General features: G+C 39.8%; 1 protein-coding gene across 14 annotated transcripts in view; it reads right to left on the minus strand.

Annotated features, from left to right (window-relative positions):
- REPS1 (RALBP1 associated Eps domain containing 1) overlaps positions 1–19324 on the minus strand; it is a 66592-nt gene extending 47268 nt beyond the window's left edge. For 3 of the 14 annotated variants that reach the window (XM_065057173.1, XM_065057179.1, XM_065057180.1), the window contains exons 1-2: positions 18941–19320; positions 1068–1191 (exon numbers count right to left, since the gene is read on the minus strand). In XM_065057173.1, the coding sequence (XP_064913245.1) occupies positions 1068–1191; positions 18941–19093 (277 nt within the window). In that variant the 5' untranslated portion in view covers positions 19094–19320. Of the gene's footprint in view, positions 1–1067; positions 1192–18940 lie in introns of all 14 variants that reach the window. The other 11 variants (XM_065057175.1, XM_065057177.1, XM_065057172.1 and 8 more) reach the window with 7 other exon arrangements.
- Between the last annotated feature and the right edge of the window lie 22 nt (positions 19325–19346).

Below are 19346 nucleotides of genomic sequence, written 5' to 3' on the forward strand. Positions count from 1 at the left end.
CACAATGATTCCTTTACTTTTGGATAGCTTTCACAAATACTTCAGTCATACCAGGTTGTTTTTAACATAGTTTCCTTAATTATTCTGTTTAATCTATATCCTTTAGACACAAAAAACTCCTAAGCTTTCTTTTAATTACTAGAATATATAAGTTATATCATAACATGTATTCTATTGACATAAAATCTACTAGGGAAGTCACCTTAATGCAAAACTGTGCTCCAAAGATATTTTTTAATTGTGAGTTGTGTACTATACTGCAAAAGGCTGCAGTGGCTAAAAACTCAGTACTTCACCTTCCCAAGTCTATTTTCATCTTACAAAGCAACACTGACATGGAGCCACTCACATCACTCAAAAAGCTACAGTAGAGCCTCATATCAAAACTCTTCCCGCTGTTCTGAATCGTCTTCCCAGAGTAAGCTTTTTTCCTCTTTCACTGCCCACACCACAGCTGACCTTTGAAAGTAGGATAACAGGTGTTTTGGCTGATAAGACTTCAAAGATCTTTTACAGGTCAAGTTTTTCACTAGAAAAATCTTAAACCACTAATCCTCACATCTGCACTAAGAAGGGAGAAAATTATCAAGCCAAGTGTGAAGGAATTTGACTTTAGAAAATATGACCTTTCACTTGTTGCAATCAAGGCTTCCCAAACTCAGCAACTACAAAAGCCTGCAAACATTGCATTCTTCTTTTCCTTCCAATTCACATTAGTCCTATTAGTACTTTATTCAGAGGATATGGCACACAAGTTCTCACGTCAGTAATCTATAGAATGAACTTGTACCTACACAACAGTCAGTAGTAGTTGTTCATTTACCCCATGATGAACACAACACTTATTCAACAGGTATTGGTAAGGTGTTTCACCTTGTATTTATTACATAGTAGCAATATCTTCCTTCATAGTCTCTCCACAGTTTTTTTTAAGTAAGCACCATGTATAAAAAGACATACCACACTAATTTACAAGGTTACTCTACAAGAATCTGTGAGCCAAATAAAATAATTCTGCTTAGCAACTGAATTGCAACTCCCACCCCCGCCCCGATCCTGTGATTTACCTGTATTTAAGCTTTCCACTCTTAGAGGGAGACCAGATTGGGCCACAGCGACGAGTTTCAAAGCAATGTAAAACTGACTTCTTCCAAAATAGCCAAGTCTTGTTGCACCACAGAGCTCCATAATCTGAAACAGAACAGAGCTACTTACACAAAGAAACTTAAAACATGAGCAGATCTACCAAGGTGATTTTATACATTCAAGAGCAGCATGCCTTGCACTAAATGCTCACATCTTCCTCTATACAATATTTCAGTAACAACTTCACATGCAGTCTTTAAATGTTACGTGAAATGAGTCAGAGTATGTGATTCCTCACAGTCTACCAAGTCACCAAGCACAAAGCACCAAGTCTAAAACTTGAATTTTTTCCCAATTACCCACCTTGTCTTTCACCTATGCTTCTATAGAATTGATATGAGACACAGTAAGAGAATAAATGGGATCACGTTCTTTTGAGAAAACAAAACAACAACAAAAAAAACCCAAACATCCCCCAAAAAACACCAAGAAAGCACATAATAAACATCCTATGTCATGATCAACTGTTCCATTAGCAGCTATATTGTCTGTCTGCAGCAACTGCAACAGAGAAGGAATAGCATTCAACATTTTTAACATTGTATTGTCAAATGTAACCCGGAAACACAAAATTAAGACTTCCAAATAATTCTCAGACAAAATTGAACAGTGTGTTACCAATCAAGTTAGTTAAATGGTCTGCTCCCAAATATCTCCCTGAAGAGTTTCAATGAGAGATTAGAATTTATAAAAAGTGAAAAAGCTAGACAACTGCAAATTATACCTTCCAGCCTTTTCTGATATAGGCTTGCTATAGCTCAAAATTTAGCTTATGAAACAATCGTATAAAGCACTCATTCAGAACACAAAGAAGTATCCACACAAGCATGGATTTCAGCATTGAAGAGTACAGAACTTCAGGTTCTCCAAACACCACCACAGATGCTATTTAGTTTAAGAAGTACAACAAAGAAGTCATGTTATCTTATTCCCTTTCTTCCCCTGGTGTTCTATAAAACGGAAAGGTGCTTTTGCTCTTTGTTATGAATTTTGAAAAATTCTGGCCCCTCCAGACAGCAGTATTCAAACATACTGACTGTACACTCCTCCACATTGAAAGCCTGCAACCTTGCTGAGGGTGCGTTCCTGCTTGTGCCAGGTCACTAATAAGATACTAAGCACGACACAACACAAATCAGACTCTCCAAGTTCAATGATTCAGATTGTCTTTTCATGTACCTAGCAATCTCATCCAGACTGTAACGTTCCTAATGAGACACAAGGATACTCTTGGACACCATGGTGAAAGCTTTATTGAAGTCAAGGTAGATTACATCACTACTTTTCTTTCTTCAACCACAGTTCTAGGCTTGCACATCACAGCAGACAATCCGGTTGACAAGTACCCTTGGTAATTCCATGCTTCTAATTCTAATAACTATTTTCACCTTCATATGCCTAGAAATGGCTTCCAAGCAGATTTGCTTCACAATTTCTCAGAGACCAAGTTGCAGCTGACCAGTCTGCAGTTCCTCAAATTAACCTTCGTGCCCTTCCTGAAGATGGCTGCAACATCTTTCTCTAGTCTGAGGCCCAGCCCTGATCCCCCACAACTATTCAATGAGAAAGGTGGCTTGCAATGATATGAGCTAATTCTCTCAGCACCCACAGAAGTATCCCATCTAATCCCATGAACTTGATATTTCTCAAAAGATCCATCAATCTTCTTGTGATACTACTAGTTTCTTTCCTCCTTCAATCCCATGTCCATCCACAAAAGCCCATGAGACCTTATCTTTGAAGATCAATGCAGTGAAGGCACTGAGAATCTCAGCCTCATCTACATCCATGGCTGCCAATTTCTCTCCTCACAGCTCAGCCATAATGTCCCTGTTTGGCAAATCTGGTCTCCTGACACATTTGGTAATTTTCCTAACTAGTGGGATGGACCATTACTGGGCTTAGAGAAAGCTGTCCTAAAAGATTTCCCAGCTTTCAGAGATCACAGTTCTGAAAGGCGGAGGAGCCCCACTTTTAGGCAAGCTCCTACTGAAAAAGTCAACTACATTTTCACAGATCAGCAACTGAACCATGTGACCCACAAGGAATTAGTCTGTATGCTTCAACACTGCTGAAACAGGAAACAGCCTTTGGTAACTCCATACAATCAGGCAAATGGATGGGCTTATTACCTATAGCTAAGCTAGATATTGCTTATCAAAAAGCTGCACCAGGATTCTAGGACCTCCTGAAAATAAGCTGTTGTAAAACCTGTCACATGCAGGTGTGGGAAGCTGAAAAACACTTTGTCCCAAAGAAGACCCAAGAGGATCAGCAGGTCTAGGGCTGTGCATGCAGCTCAAATCCTGCTAGAGAGAAGCTAGTTGCATTAAATCACTTGGCTATGTCTGCTTTACACTTCCCACATTGTCCTACAGCACCTGTGTTATTTGCATTTTCCAATTATAATATTCCTGCAGCATGATGTCTGGACAGAAGTCAGGGTACATTCTAAAGTTCATTAACTAAGATAAAAGAAGTCAATACAGTTGAATACAATACATTAGTTTCAATAAGTTGGTTGGACTACAGAAAGTGCTACAAGGAAAGAAATGAGTCTAAATCGACAGGTGACAATTCAAACAAGAAAAACTTTGAGGCATCAACATCTAAACCAAATTGCATATACCCAAGCTAATGCCAAAAATAATTATGCTACGTTTAAATAACTAGCAGAACTAAAGCAGTGAAGATTCAAGAGACAGCTAGCAATTCAAACCAGGGCAACAGCAAGAGTAATTCCTTTTTTTAAAGCACTGCATTCTGGAATAATGATGAACATCCATGTACTTGACTACACCTAACACAGAAAAAGCTTGTGGATCCAGTAGCCTAGCACTGACAGATGAATAACTGAGCAGACTCTGGAAAAGCTTCTTAGAGAAGTAACACAGACATTTGGAGCCTATGGAACCACTAAGCAGCAATGGCTTCAGGCAATCTCAAAGCCAGTCCTGGACTAGAGATTATCTTGTTTGGAGCTAGTCGGTACTGCCAGGTTGAAAAAATTTTCAGGTAAAAACTGCATTAATAATTAAGCTACCATAGCAGATAAGTATTAGAAAGGAAATACAAGCATGGATTCAAAGTGAATAGATATAAATGTAGAAAATAGACCAGACATATAAGAAAAGGAAAATGCTAAGGATAAAAAAAAAAAAACAGAATGCCCTCATGCTGCTGAAAAAGTGAAAAAGTTGCTGTCGAATCCACCCACAGATAGTTAAAGGAGTCCTTTATTTCAAAGACTGAATATAACACAATCAGAAATATGACTGAAGGTTGAGTAAAATCATTAAATGCAAGCATTTAGTGGAGACTGCTCTGCTGACTGGCAGCACTCTTGAACATAATCAAAACAGCTTCCTATAATCTCCTTGAATGAGGATTTACACATTCAACAGGTAATAAGCTATAATGACGAAGGGGGCAGAATAATAATTAAAAAAAATAATCAAGGGATTGGTTCTCTGAGATTTATGTTTAGAGATTTCATTTTCTTGGGAAGAGAAAGGACAAGGAATTTCCTTAAATTCGTCAAGGAATGCAGAGCCATCTTCAACACTAAATGCTCCATGACTGTTTTAATCTCCTTAGATACGAAGATACTGAGGTCACACTACTGCAATTAATCAGATTAAGGCCAACAACTCTGTGAAGCTCCAGAATTGCTGGAAACTGTTGATACAAAATAACTCCCAAAACTAAACAAAAAACCCAACAACACCACCCAAACAAAAAAAACCCACAACTCTCCCCCACACCCAACCAAAACAGCACCACAAAACATTGCAGTAGATGTAAATTATGAAATTGCATGCTTAGACATCTACACTGCAAAGAAGTAACAGCAGCATCAACAATATCAGGAGCTGGCAGAGATGAGACATACATGGGAAGCAATATGTTGACAAGGGGCACCATTTCTAACACCTTCTAGAACTCTTGCAGGTTACAAATAAGAGGTCCTTGAACTTGGAAAGGCTTACAAACAAAAAAACCCTAAGACTTGAGAACCTTTAAAAATTCCAGATGAGTTGAAACAAATCATATCTCTGTCAAATGAGGTGAAACACAAGTTGCTGAACTCAGAAAACCTCTCTGAGAGAGTCTTCAGGAATATCCCAGTCCCCCTGCACCCAGGTTCTTCTACAAGGCAAATCAAACCCATTATCTCTAAACATTATTAATGCAAAAGTACAACAGCATTTAAGCAGGGATGACCTCAATGGTAAAACAGTCAATGAAGCAACATGCATGCCACCTACCTAGTAAAGATAAAAATATTTAATCTGCTTGGAGAGTTACTAAAGTACCTACTGTTCCATACCAGAGGGTGGTAAGAGGCAAGACTTTAAGGCAGCTTTTGAAGGCTGAAATTATAACACACACTGGGTATGCTGACAGGCAGGGGTGAGTGAAAAAATTCAGAAGAGGATCTTTCGTATCACCTCATTTGAACTAGAACATTAATACAAGTTTATCCACTTAAAAAAAAAAAAAAATCCCATACTGATACAAAGAAAAAAGAACTGTGATTCAGAATATACATTTTGGCCCTGATTTTATTAATGCATTCTTAATTTCAGGTATTCTAGCAGTCCTACTGTGACTTGGCAGGAATTTTCATGTTTATACTGTTGGTGTAAGACTTGTAAAAACATTAAACACAAAGAAATCCTATGTAGAACCACAGAATAGTTGAGCTTGGAAAGGTCCTCTGGAGATGATCTATTCCCTCTGCTTGAAGCAAGCTCAGCTACAGCAGGTTATTAGGACTGTGCCCAGTTGGATTTTGAGTGCGTCCAAGGATGCAGACTCTACAAGCTCTCTGAGCAACCTCTTTCAGTGTCTTATCATCCTCACAGTAAGAAAGTTCAATGTTTCAATGAAACAGTCACCAGAAACAATATCATATAAACCATGACCAGAGGTGCAAAACCAAGTTTTCGCCTTAATTTTACAATATTTGATACAAATTGCATTGAGTTTTTGGTTATTTAATAAAAATGCAACTATGATTACAGACTGACTTTGATTCACAGTTTAAAATAAAAAACATTATCATGTCAACAATGTTATTTCTGTATCCCATATGCAACAATTCACTGATGAGAATTCTAAAGCTCTTTGCAAACTTACACAAAATAGAACGTTTATTGGAATACAGGCTCAAATTGGATACTAGAATATGCCATCTTACAAAAATGCTCTTCCCAAGTAATGTAATCCACTCACCTCAGCTGCAACAAAAACTAACCATACCTCTACAGCATAATGTAATCTGGGAATGTGTAAGGGAAGTTGAAAAAATATTTCCTAATCATTGCTATTATAGCAGAAAAAATAACTCTGACCATCACTACATACCAAAGACCTATCAAAACCTCTTTTGTGCTTTTTTTCTAGACTGAATACATTCCTTTCCTCACAACTCATTACCTTCTAATCTTGTTATACTGCAACCACTGTCCAATACATCAACTCCTGTCACTTGCTTTATCTCAACCTGTCTCACTAACTGCAGACCACAGCTTGGCACAGTTTTCTAACTACAGTCTCTCACCTATCATTAAGCAATACTGCCTAGTTATTCATCAAGAATTTTCAACTTTTCTTCAGAAAAACCCCACTTGACAGGTAGCCTCTCAGATGCAACAGTTGTTGACAGCACTTTGTAGGAGGAACAAGACAGAAAACTGACAAATATCCTTATTTTGATGAGTTATTTTTAATCAAGTCAAGTCTCTGACTTAGTTCTCCACAAACCTTAGCACATGGTGGCACACAAGAAAAAAAAATGGAGACAGGACAAAACCCAAAGCCACTAAAATACATAGTTCAAGTATTGCTCTGAATACTATGTTTCACCACTACTAGCAGTATATGATAAACATTTAAATAGTCTCAAACGTATCCGAAGATCATTTGCAAAATGTACTTATGAAGGATATAAAGAACTGCTATATTTAATTCATTAAGTGTAAAGCAGGCAATGTTCATGCTGAATAGCAAGTATAGTATTACCTCTCATACATCTACCTTACTAGGCACTTAAGAAGCATAGTCGTAAATATAATTAATTAGTTGATACCAACAATTCCCAGGCACAGGGTATACTTGGGACATTGTTGTACTTTGTTGCATAACAATTAGTAAGGTTTTCCTTTTAAGTCTTACTAACTGTTCTATGAAGGTAGATCTCAGTCAATGCCACAAGCCTGGCTTCAGAACACAAGCCTTTTTAGAAACAAAACCAATAGTATTGGAGGACTTCCAAGGTGACACACGTTCTCTGGCAATGAACTATTTAGAGTCTCCTGCTCTCTGAGCCTCTTCTTATACTCCTCCACCCTTGATTTTCACACTGAACATATCCACAGTGGAAGCTGACTGCTAAAACACCAACAGGAAGGAAAAATAGTCATCAGCTCTGACAATTCTCTACAGATACTTAGTTCTAAACTTTCCCATTCCACAGGTCATTTCATGTTCAAACATACATACGTTTCAATCATAAGAAATTTCAGAATGAATCATGTCAGAAATAAGTTAATTAGCTGGTTAAAAAAAGACTCAATATTTTAAGCCTCAGAGGAATGCTTCTGCCCCTCTACTTTGGGGCTGGTTTTACAAGGATGTCCACTCCCTGAGTAAGAACTGGCAGATTTCAAGTCATGCTTTCACTCTGTTAATAGAAAAGCAGGAGACAAAACGCACCAAAAATTTAAATTTCTGATTTATGACAGATACACATAATAAATATGTATCTAAACAAGTGAATATGTCATACACCACACACATACAAAGCCACAGAATTTTTACCTACTGTAGTTAAAGCAGTTATATTTTAGGTGATTCCTAACTTCAGCCCACTCCAAAAGTGGTCTACAGCATCTCATACTGTTCCTGGTAGCACATACGCTCACAATGGATTAGTCTTACTTACCAAAGACACTTCCTAATGCAGTAGCTTTGATTTTTCCATTTGCAATCAAAGCTTGTGGTCTTGCTAGTAGTTCCTGCAAAAGCTGTCACAAGCCATACACACAAATCTTACCTGCAGAGCTTCTTCCGCAGAGCTCCACAGCTCTCTAGAGGTCAGTGGTTTCCTTCTTGATTTGGTAGCACATGGTAACTACCATCAATCAATCCATAAAGAAGAGGCAGATACACCCTATATGCAACTATTAGGTTGGTACAAAAGTAATAGTGTTTTTTGCATTGTTGAAATTTGCCCTTTGATATTGGAACACATTCTTAAATAAACGTGATTATGTTATACATCGTTTTAATGTGCTTTTCTCACTTTGTCTTTTTGCTACTGAATTATTACTTGCTGTTTATTTTATATGCATTTTAGACTATGGAGATTACGTTAGACAAAAACCAAATTTGAATTATTTTCTTACTCAAATTCACAATGGTTCATAAAGTAGGAAAGACAACTTGCAACATCAACAATGCGTTTGGCCCAGGAACTGCTAATCAACATACAGAGCAGTGGTGGTTCCAGAAGTTTTGCGAAGGAGATGAGAGCCTTGAAGATGAGAAATGTAGTGGCCACCCATCCAAAGTTCACATCAAAGCTGATCCTCTTAAAACTACACGAGAAGTTGCCAAAGAACTCCACGTCGACCATTCTATGGTCATTCAGCATTTGAAGCAAACTGGAAAGGGGAAAAGGCTCGATAAGTCGGTGTGTCATGAGCTGACCGAAAACGCAAAAAAATGATTGTTTTGATGTGTTGCCATCGCTTGTTCTACACAACAACTGTGATGAAAAATGGACTTTATATGATAACCAGCGATGACCATCTCAGTGATCGGACTCAGAAAAACCTCCAAAGCACTTCACAAAGCCAAACTTGCACCAAAAAAGGTCATGGTCACTGTTGGGTGGTCTGCTGCCAGTCTGATCCACTACAGCTTTCTGAATCCCAGTGAGATCATGACACCTGAGAGGTATGTTCATCAAATCAATGAGATGCACCAAAATCTGCAATGCCTGCAGCCAGCGTCCATCAACAGAAAGGGCTCAAGTCTTCTCCACAACAATGCCTGACCGCACATCACACAACCAATGCTTCAAAAAGTGAGCCAACTGGGCTATGAAGTTTTGCTGACCTGACCTCTCACCAACCAACTGCCACTTCTTCAAGCATCTTGACAACTTTTTGCAGGAAAAACGCTTCCACAACCAGCTGGATGTGGAAAATGCTTTCCAAGAGTTCGCTAATCCTAAAGCAGGGATTTTTACACTACAGGAATACACAAACTTATCTCTCATTGGCAAAAATTTGCAGATTGTCATGGTTCCTATTTTGATTAATAAAGATGTGTTTAAGCCTAGTTATCAGGATTTAAAATTTACAGTCCAAAACTGCAATTACTTTTGCAACAACCTAATACAAAAATGTTCAAGATACTGATTCTAGAGGGACCATTTCTCCAAATACCTAGAGCCACAGCCTGTCCTACTTGACTATAAATCATCAACAAATTATTGTCAAATAACCTCAAAAAGAGGACAGAATAAATAACCATATTCCTTTATGACATGGTCAATAGCCCCAACAAAGGAAAATCCAGACAGACAGATGAACACTTACTTAGAAAGCAACTACTGTCCTCCTAAGTAAAAAGTCACAGCTGGAAGACCTCAAGGCAGAGTTGCTCTTTGCTTGCATTAAGATTCTCTCTACCACTGCTCTTCTGGAAGAGTAGGTGCTCATGACAGAGGTATCTTAGGAGCAGTAATGGTAATAAAGCAGCAAGAAGAACTTGAAACTAAAAAAATTTGAAGCAACAAAAAACAGCCTGGGGAGCTACAAGAACCATTTTTAATTCTTCATGCATAAAGAGAGGTTCTTTTAAAAGGAGATATTTCACATACCTGTCTCCTCTTCCCATCAGCTTTACCTTAATGCTTAACCGAAATAGCTCTTCCTTCCTTTGCTCTCAGCTGCACAGTTCCCCATTCCTGAGCACTAACTGCTGCTCATCTATCTGATCACACAGTGTAATTACTCCACTTAGTAAGCCAGAAAAAGTTGCTCTGTTAAGTTATCTGGTCTTTCATGAAACTGAGTCTGTCTACTGTACAACCAAGGAACACCTCAGCAGCTACAATATACACAGGAACAAGTGGTTGATAGCAATAGTTTGTTTATTTTACTCTAAATTTCTCCTAAGGCTGCAGCCTAAAGAAAGTAGTGTGCTTTGCATTTAAGAGGAGCAGAAAAGGTTGAAATGATGCAGCTGAACAGAATGTCACATCAAGAGCACTTGCAACTCCAACTTCTTTGACTTACTCAAAGAAACCCCCCTTAGAAGGGAAAGATATGTTCACGTATCGGGCTGCTAAGAACTGCTCTCAGAACAAGGGTGTCTCCTTTCTCTTGGTGGTGCTGTGAAGAGTTCAAGCAACAGGAGACGAAGAAACAAGAATGTGCAATGCCTGTGCCAGTCTGTGACAATTTGAGACTTCAGGATGATTCTATAACACTCAAGCAACTGTATGTTCTGGAACAAACGGTAGCAGCCAAAGTATCCGTACAAGCACCAAGAAAGCATCTAGCTTCAGGAGGTAGAGATATTTACTGCAGTAATTTATTTACGATTTCAAAATATTACTCCAGTAATACATAGTGCAAGGGAAGTCACATGGATGTTCTAATTGTGGATGTTTCTACCATGCAGCATTAAGTTGAATGTTCTTCCTGCAAAACTTCTACTTAAGTGCTAAATGCTGAAAAGGGCAGCATTTATATAGACATTTTGATACCTTTCAGACCTCCTTTATAATTGAAGCATTCAAGTGATTGATATTCCTTGGTAATAATTATTTTCTTTTTTGATTTTAATATTTTCTCTTCACATCACCTTTTATCAATATATCAGAACAAAAGTGAGACAGAAAAGACTCAAAGAACAAAGATAAGCTTCTGGCTTTTTTCTAATGTAAAATGAAGATTAAGGCATTCTCTGATCCCAGCATTAGTGGTCATGCTGTGGCCTGGCCAAATAAGACCGCTCAGATCTGGTGTTGCTACTTCTGAGCACTCCTATACAAGTCTACCTGAAGCCACTGTGCCCGTTACTTGACACTGCTTTCCCATCTCAATGTTTTCCTCTCAGCAATGTGAGCAGTGTTAATTAGTTACTTCGCACTGCTCTCCTTTGCTCAATAAGGCCTTTACAAGTCTTAACAATGTGTCTATCAAAGTTTAAACAAACCTCAGTTAAAATTCTAAAACCTGCATGCTTACGGAGCTACATTTGAGACTCGGAACAGAGCTGCTAACACTAGGTTTTAAATGAGATAAGAAATTTTAATTCAGAAAAAAATAAGTCATACACACAACTGTAGTACGAACAGACTTCTAGCTCAGTCCTGATCACCTTATTCTGGGATTACTAAAGCTTTGGAACTGAGTCTACTAATTAGGTCTGTTACCATACTTCAGGAGCATTTTAGACATCAGAAGTCAATCATTCCAGAAATTCAGGTCAGACTGTCATCTTTTCCAAGTCCTTTAACATATCACTATACACAGACAGGCATGCCTAAGTTATAAATGCCTTTTTTGTATAAGAAATGCAGGGGATAATTTAACTCTTTAGACACCAACCCCAGCTGGAAAAATAATCAAGTCAAACATGATCAGCCAACTCTGTTTCAAAAGAATGACACTGACTTAATAATATCCCTATGGTCTAAAGAAATGGTAAAGGAAAAATACAAGTAGGAAAGACATTCTTACACTAATCATTACTGGAACTCCAGTGAAAAAAATCTGATAGTCAACATATTGCTCCCACACTCACTTCTCACTTCAAACCCATTTAATCAAAGAGCAGAACTTCAATTTGAAGTCTACAAATTCTATAACAAAAAAAGAGACTCATCTAAACAGCGAATTCTTGTGACCTAATAGGTGTGAAACTTGTCCATAAGGACTAATATTTTGAAAGCTAGCAAATATAACTGAGAAGTCACAGAGAGTACCAGTTAAGTCCTATAATTTCACAGCATCTGCAGTAATATTTATTGAAGATGAGACTAAGATAAGGACAATGTTTGCAATTTTTCACAGACATCAGATGAAGTGCTCACAACTTCTCATACAAAAGAATCATATTTACATGAAAAAGATCAAGTTTACAACACATAATTTTGTACACTTGACTTGATTCTAAGACAGCTGCATTTGCCAAAGGCCATGATATTTCTGAAGATTTTTGGAATTCCATCCAGTCATGTCAGAATGGATATTAACCATCCCTGCTGTCAATTGATGGCACATTTAAAAAGAAAAAAAATAAACTGTTTTCAAAGCTGAGCTGTAATACTTGAAATCAGCTGAGCACTGTGCTGGCATACAGAATTATGAAGGAATTATTTACTGTTTAAGTATGAATGTCAGTCAATTACATTGAGAAATCAGTGGAAAACAAATATAAGTCTAATAGACCTAATCTACACTCCCGAAGTTTTGCCATTAACTGCCTGCCTTTGGTTTCAAAAACAATGATTATTCTCTGACTAAAGGCTACTGAGACATGAGACTACTCAAACTAATTAATTGAAAACAATTTGCAGCCCATTGTAGTCTCTGTGAAAGTAACATCATTATAGTAAACATTTTTACCAGAGTACTGCAGAAAACTCAAAGCACAATTCAAAGGATACAAAGCAGACTAAGAGTCACTTCTGGCACTAACAGAGTAGACTGCTTATATATCTCATCATTACAGAGAAACAGAACTAAACTACTGCTCAGCTGAAAGGAAAGAAAAATACTCTGCTACAATAACAACTGAGGGGAAAAAAATACGTAATTCACAAATTGGATATTCTTAACCGTGGATCCAGGCGCTGTCTGTATTTACAACAGATTTCTAACAAGTCTTATTTCCTAAAAAAGAACTAAGATATATAATGTATGTACAAACATCCCTTAAATATAAAAATATTTTGTATAATTGTTATACATAAATTACATACCATTATAATCCTAAAAGGCTACAGGCTCATTAACTTCATGGTGCTCAGGCTAACAAAATATTAAGAATGACTAAGAAAAATGTCATAGTTATACATTTCTACACCCAAAGAATGCCTTAATAAGGACATGTTGTGAATGTTGCCTTAGAAGACATCAAAACTAGATTTTAAAATGTCACGTAGAAAAGCTGAAAGCTTTAAAACAAAAAATATAAACCCAAAATGTATGGTCTGGATTCAATTAAGTGATTTGTTTTTAAAATTTGGGCTTGTTTGTAGATTAGGTAAAAGTAAGTGTTAGAAGAAATCTTTTTACACAAAAAGATCTGAAGATGTTATATATTTTTAAATTTATTCCAAATCACTGAAAGGAAGGCATAACATTTGCACTGCATAAGGAATTCTAACTTCTTACTCCACCAGTTCTGAAAAAAATATTAATAATAAATTCAGCAAATTAAGAAGAACATGGTTGAGTCTTCTGCATGTCTCTACCACACAGATAATCCCAAGCATGCACTGGCTCAGCTTCCATTTGCAGCTGGTATTTAGTAAATTTCACTGATTTGATAAACAGGTAGTTTTTGCAAAGGAAACCAAAACACCAACTGCAACAATAAAATCACCATGAATAAATTTTTATCTTCTTAGATCCCTTTCTCTCTGTATCTGCTCTCCAACAAAGACGCCAATATTTTAAATCAAGAACCTGCAATTTTGTTTTGACACTTTCTGCCTATGTCTTATAATTCCAATTATAATTGCATCACATGCCACATCTGGCATCTGAGGGTGAGGCTGCATCTGGAGTACTGCATCCAGTTCTGGGCTCCCCAGTTTAAGAAGAACAAGGAATTACTGGAAGGAGTCCAGCAGAGGGCACAAAGATTATGAAGGGCCTAGAGTACCTTTCTTATGAGGAGAGACTGAGAGAGCTGGGTCTGTTCAGCCTGGAGAAGAGAAGGCTGAGAGGGGATCTCCTCAATGTTTATAAATATCTCTAGGGTGGGTGTCAAGAGGATGAGACCAGACTCCTTTCAGTGGTGCCCAACAACAGGATGAGGGGTAATGGGCACAGAATGAAGCACAGGAGGTTCCATCTGAATACAAAGAAAAATTTCTTTACTTTGAGGGTGCCAGAGCACTGGAACAGGCTGCCCAGAGAGGCTGTGGAGTCTCCTCCTCTGGAGGCATTCAAAACCCACCTGGACACATTTCTGCACGATCTGCTCTGGTGAACCTGCTTTAGCAGGTGGGTTGGACTAGATGGCCTCCAGACAGCCCTTTCAACCCCAACCATCCTGTGGTTCTGTGAAACCACCATTCTATGTTTTCCCTATGTCTGCCAAAAGCTATCACCCCAAGAACAAGAGAAGACAGCACATGCCTGCACCTTGCTGTTTTCTGCACACCACAGAAATTGTAGATGATGAATGAGGCTTTACAATAAGAGTCTGGACTTCACAACGAAGCAGCTGCATCACAGGTCTGCACTTTCTTACAACTTTTGATGCAAAGGCAAAAACTGACAGAGAGCTCATGTAAACAACAGAGCCAGTATTTTTTTCCATCAGCAACACAAGAACAATAAAAACTAACCTGTCTGTAAAGACTCTGGCTAACAATAACAAAAATAGGCTTTACACTGGGTTTTTAATGGGCTGATACTAGCATATTGTAATTGAAGAAACTGGGAATAATTGCATCAATAATTTCAAATACTTTCTAACACTAAATTAGAAGACATGTAACATTGCTGGACATCGCCAACACTGAAGATGACAATTTATTCATTTTAGAAAAAGTACATACAAATACTCCTATATTTGTTGTTTTACAGTAATGTTGCACTTTAAAGCAAGATGCCTTGACTCATTAATTTCAGATGAGTATCATACACACAACCGATTTTGCTTCTTCTCTTGTGATGTTTCTGTGATTCACACTCAAAGAAAAAAGTGCAAGTTCATAAACTTTCTGTGATTAAATAATATAGATAAGAATTCTGCAAATTGAGCAAATGAGACGGCTATTATATTAATCCCACGCACAAGTAATGAACTTCACAACACATTTTTTGGCTGACTGTAGCTTTTGCAAGTGACTTCACCACCAGTAGAGAAGCACCAAGAACTGATTTAAACAGCACACCTCCATTAGCATTTTAGGTCAGATGTGAAATGTGCTTTTGAAGACAAATCCTGATCACCCTCACTGCTCCGGTTCATACTGTGCAACCATTCCACAACAGGCAACTAAATTTCTTTTGTGTGAAGCTAACCTTGAAGATACACCCTAGGAGTGCACCTAATGAATCCCAGGCAACATTTGGTCTACAGGACCAGGCCAGAACTTGATCAAAGTTCTGAAATAAATATATGAAACTTCTGAAATACATATACATGGTGGATAGCAGCTCCTCAGCATTTGTGTCGTATCATACTACTTGATAATACAAACACCGATGCACACAAGACTAAGCTGTGAGCTCAGGCAGCTGAGTCAAGTGAAAAATAACTTGACAAAAAGCCCCAACTTTTGGCTGAACAAGCTCCCTGAACCTGCTCAGTGTCTGTTCAAATGAATGTCAGCATCAGCATTAAGGCAGTTCCGGCTTCTAGTGGTTTAAGTTACCATGAAACCTGTACTAGGTCACACCTGAAATACCCAATTGCTCTAGAAAGAGGAAAGTTCTCCTCCCCTCCATTGGCAAATGGTTTACCCACTTCCTCCCTTGTGCCAGCACCGACATTCATTCAATCCCACTGTTAGCTGATACAGAGTTAAGATCAACAACAACATCATTATTTTTCTGTCTGCATAGCCTCTGATGTCAGCATACAACAGCATCAGGCAGGCATTAGTGCCTTTACAAGGAGAAGCAGCAGCAGGAGCACATAGTTGGGGGAAAGGGGACGACTGAACCACCTTCTTCAGTGACAACTCACCATTAGATTGGTTCAGCTGCAACGTGAAACCACACCCTGAGAAAAACGTAAAGACTCCAGTAACCGTCGTGAAGTAGCTGGACTTGTTACACCAACACACTTTTATTCATTGTTTTATGCAAATCATCTACCTTAACGTGAATTTCAAGGACGTGCACAAAAAGGCAGAACTATGGGATAATAAAGGCTGGTGTTCTCATATGTGCAGTTAGGGTTCTAACACCTTTGGTGTGGTATTCTTGTTCTGCTAATAAGGCTGCCCTTCTGTAGATGTGTAGTAAGTGGACATAGAGCTTTTCCAGTGCTTTGTTGCTTTTTTATTCACATTTAATAGGCAGCTGACAGGGTCCTTTAGAGGCAGAAATTACAATTACTAGGGACAATTAGCCACATGTATTAACTCTTCCTGCTGCAAGACAGGTATGTCACATAAACCTAACTCTTTGCAAGAAAGGTTGCATATATATCCAGCCTTTAAACAACAGATTTTCAAGTAAAACAAGCTATGGGTCTGAAAATGCGACTGTCGCACATTTTCATTTCCAACATAACCAATTCCAAATTATTCAAAGGTGTCTACAGACCTGTACTACTAAAGAGGAAAAACTCTGAGGTAGTTCCTCAGGACTACTTGGGCCGCGTGAGTTTGAAGAGTGGTTATTTTGCACTATGTTTTGCACACCTAGGAAGGTACTTCGCATTCATGTGATTAGCACTACAATTGCATTCCAGGATTATACAAGACTGGGGTAACTAAATCAAATTCCTTTCCCAAGAAGCACCAGGTCCTTCAAATGAGCAGGTAAGAACACAGCACCACATGGTCAAAAGAAAATTCCCTCTCCTTCACAGGGCTTCCTTATTTCTTAAGCTATATCATCTTGGCATTTTAGTTACAGTCACAGCTTCTGAAGCATTAAATGCAATTTCCCTTGGAAGAACCTCCATCCAATGTATTCCTGCCTGTGTTAACCTGAGGTACAGCCATACTTCAAGAAGAACATAAAATAACAAGACAGCTAGATTCTCTCCTTCACAAGTACAAGGTACTTCATACGTGACAGACAGGGATTGCACGAGGTATGTAATGGGTCAAACTGCTAAGGACATTTTTACTTTCTTCATACTATTTACTGTCTCATTCCTCAGGCAATCTAATATCTCGTCTGCCGTTTTAAGCACAAGGTTTTCCTTGAGATCACTACAGTGATAAGCCAGGTCTGATTCTTGAGTCAATTTATTTAGAACCCAGAGAATGATGCCTGAGCAGCTTCTCTTCTTCAGATACAATATACTTTGCAAGAAAATATGTGACCTCCTCTGCAACAGATAGGGATATAATCTATGGCCACTTGTATTGAAAATTCCAAGTACTTCCATGCCTTTCCAAGTTCTTGCACCAAATCACTGCATAAAACAAAATCTCTAGCACTAGCCTACTTGATCAAGACAAATTTTATGGCAAATAAATTTTTAAATGCAACACACATGTAAACACTGACCTTCCTGGGATGATTTTTCTGAAATCAGCTGGCCACACACAAAAAACAGCAGTGGGTGGCCCTTCAGAAACCTTGCTCGTATTACTGAGCATGCAAACTCTTACCATTAACTCCAGTCTAGCAAGTCATCAAATATGAGATTACTAGTTTTACCAGTAAGAAACATTTCTTATTCAGCTCTCTTCCACTTCTTTTGCATCTTAAACTCATTTTAACTAACCAGGTTGCTCTTACAAGCCAAAGCACATCAACAGTAACCTTAGTTAAGCATAAGTATTCTCCTGAAATCTGGTACTGAATTGCAGAATGCTGAAATTCACATACTGTATTTCCAGCTACAGTAAGTTCAATGCTTGGCTAAAAGGGCTGAGGATGAAACTGCATAAAAGGCAGCATGGCTTTTTAGTTTTACCCAGAGCAGCTCAAAACACTACATAAACTTTAAAGCACTGAACAATGAGAGAGGGAACTGCAGAAGCAGCAAATTATTACAAATAGTTCTTCGTAAGAATGGTTCACTGGGAATACTTTCCACAAATAATTACACAAGACTAATCAGAGCAGACTTTCCCTTTTCTACATACGTAACTCTGCAATATTACTACACCTTTTAGAAGTAACCTAGACAAGGAAGTATGTGCTCAAACTGTGCACATACATGTTGCAGGTAAGGGCCACTGTAATTTCTAACAATGAAAAATACAGTGTTAAGAATGTTTTGGCAACTACAGACAGGTAAGTTAATACCTGCCAGGAACTGATGTCCAGAAAGGACTGCATGGCTTCAGTGAACGGGATTAGCATCAGTAGCGTCCAACAATACAAACCCAGACCTCCTTCTGTGTTGCTCTTCATCACCAACCTCCCTCACATCCCCAAAACGCTCTGGGTTCTCATCCTTTGGGTGGCCTCTGCCGACATGAAGCAAACCAGACACTTTCTTACCAGTTGCTGGGCATCGCCAGCAGACATGATCAACAGCCCCTTTCTCGTCTTCTAGTCGGAGGCCCCACAAGTCCATAAGCAGGGGGCTGCTTACAGACACGCTCAGCGCAGCACCCCCGCCGGAGAGACTCAGCCTCCCCCTCCCGCCGGGGCTCAGGTGGCCGGCTCTGGTTCGGACAATAGCTCCCGAGCCTCCAGGCGGGTTCCGCTCCGGCCTCCCCGCCCGGGCCCGCCACCGCCGGCTGGACGACCCCGCCACGGGGCTGCCGGGCGGGCAAGGGGGCGAGGGCCGAGCCGGGCGCGGCAGAGGGGAGGGGCTGTGTCCCCGCGGGCACTAACGGCGGGGCGGTGCCCAGGCCCGCCGCCCCCCGGGGGTCCGCAGCAGCTACCTGCATGACCACGTCGTTGGGCAGCTGCGCGGCGCGGAAGAGCTCCAGGACCCGCCCGTTGGACGCCACCTTCTTGGTGCTCTCGGTGTCGCAGTAGGAGAAGAGGTCGCAGTAGTAGCGCTGCTCCGCCTCGCTCAGCGTCAGGCCCTCCATCTTACGCCCCGGCTCCGCGCGGCGCTGCTGCTGCTGCCGCCGCCCCGCATCCAACGGCGGCGGCCGGGCCGGCGGGGGGCGCGGCGGAGAGCGCGCGGGGCTGCCTCGCGCCGCCGGGTCCGGTCCGGCCCGTCCCGGGGGTGGCGGCGGGACGGAGACGCCGCGCGCGAGCGCCCGCTCACACCTTCCCCCACCAACCGCCCACCCGCCCCGCCTTCCCGCCCACACGGCGGCGCGCCTGCGCGCCTGCCTC

Source organism: Columba livia, chromosome 3 (genome assembly GCF_036013475.1).
Source record: "Columba livia isolate bColLiv1 breed racing homer chromosome 3, bColLiv1.pat.W.v2, whole genome shotgun sequence".
Taxonomy (NCBI): domain Eukaryota; kingdom Metazoa; phylum Chordata; class Aves; order Columbiformes; family Columbidae; genus Columba; species Columba livia.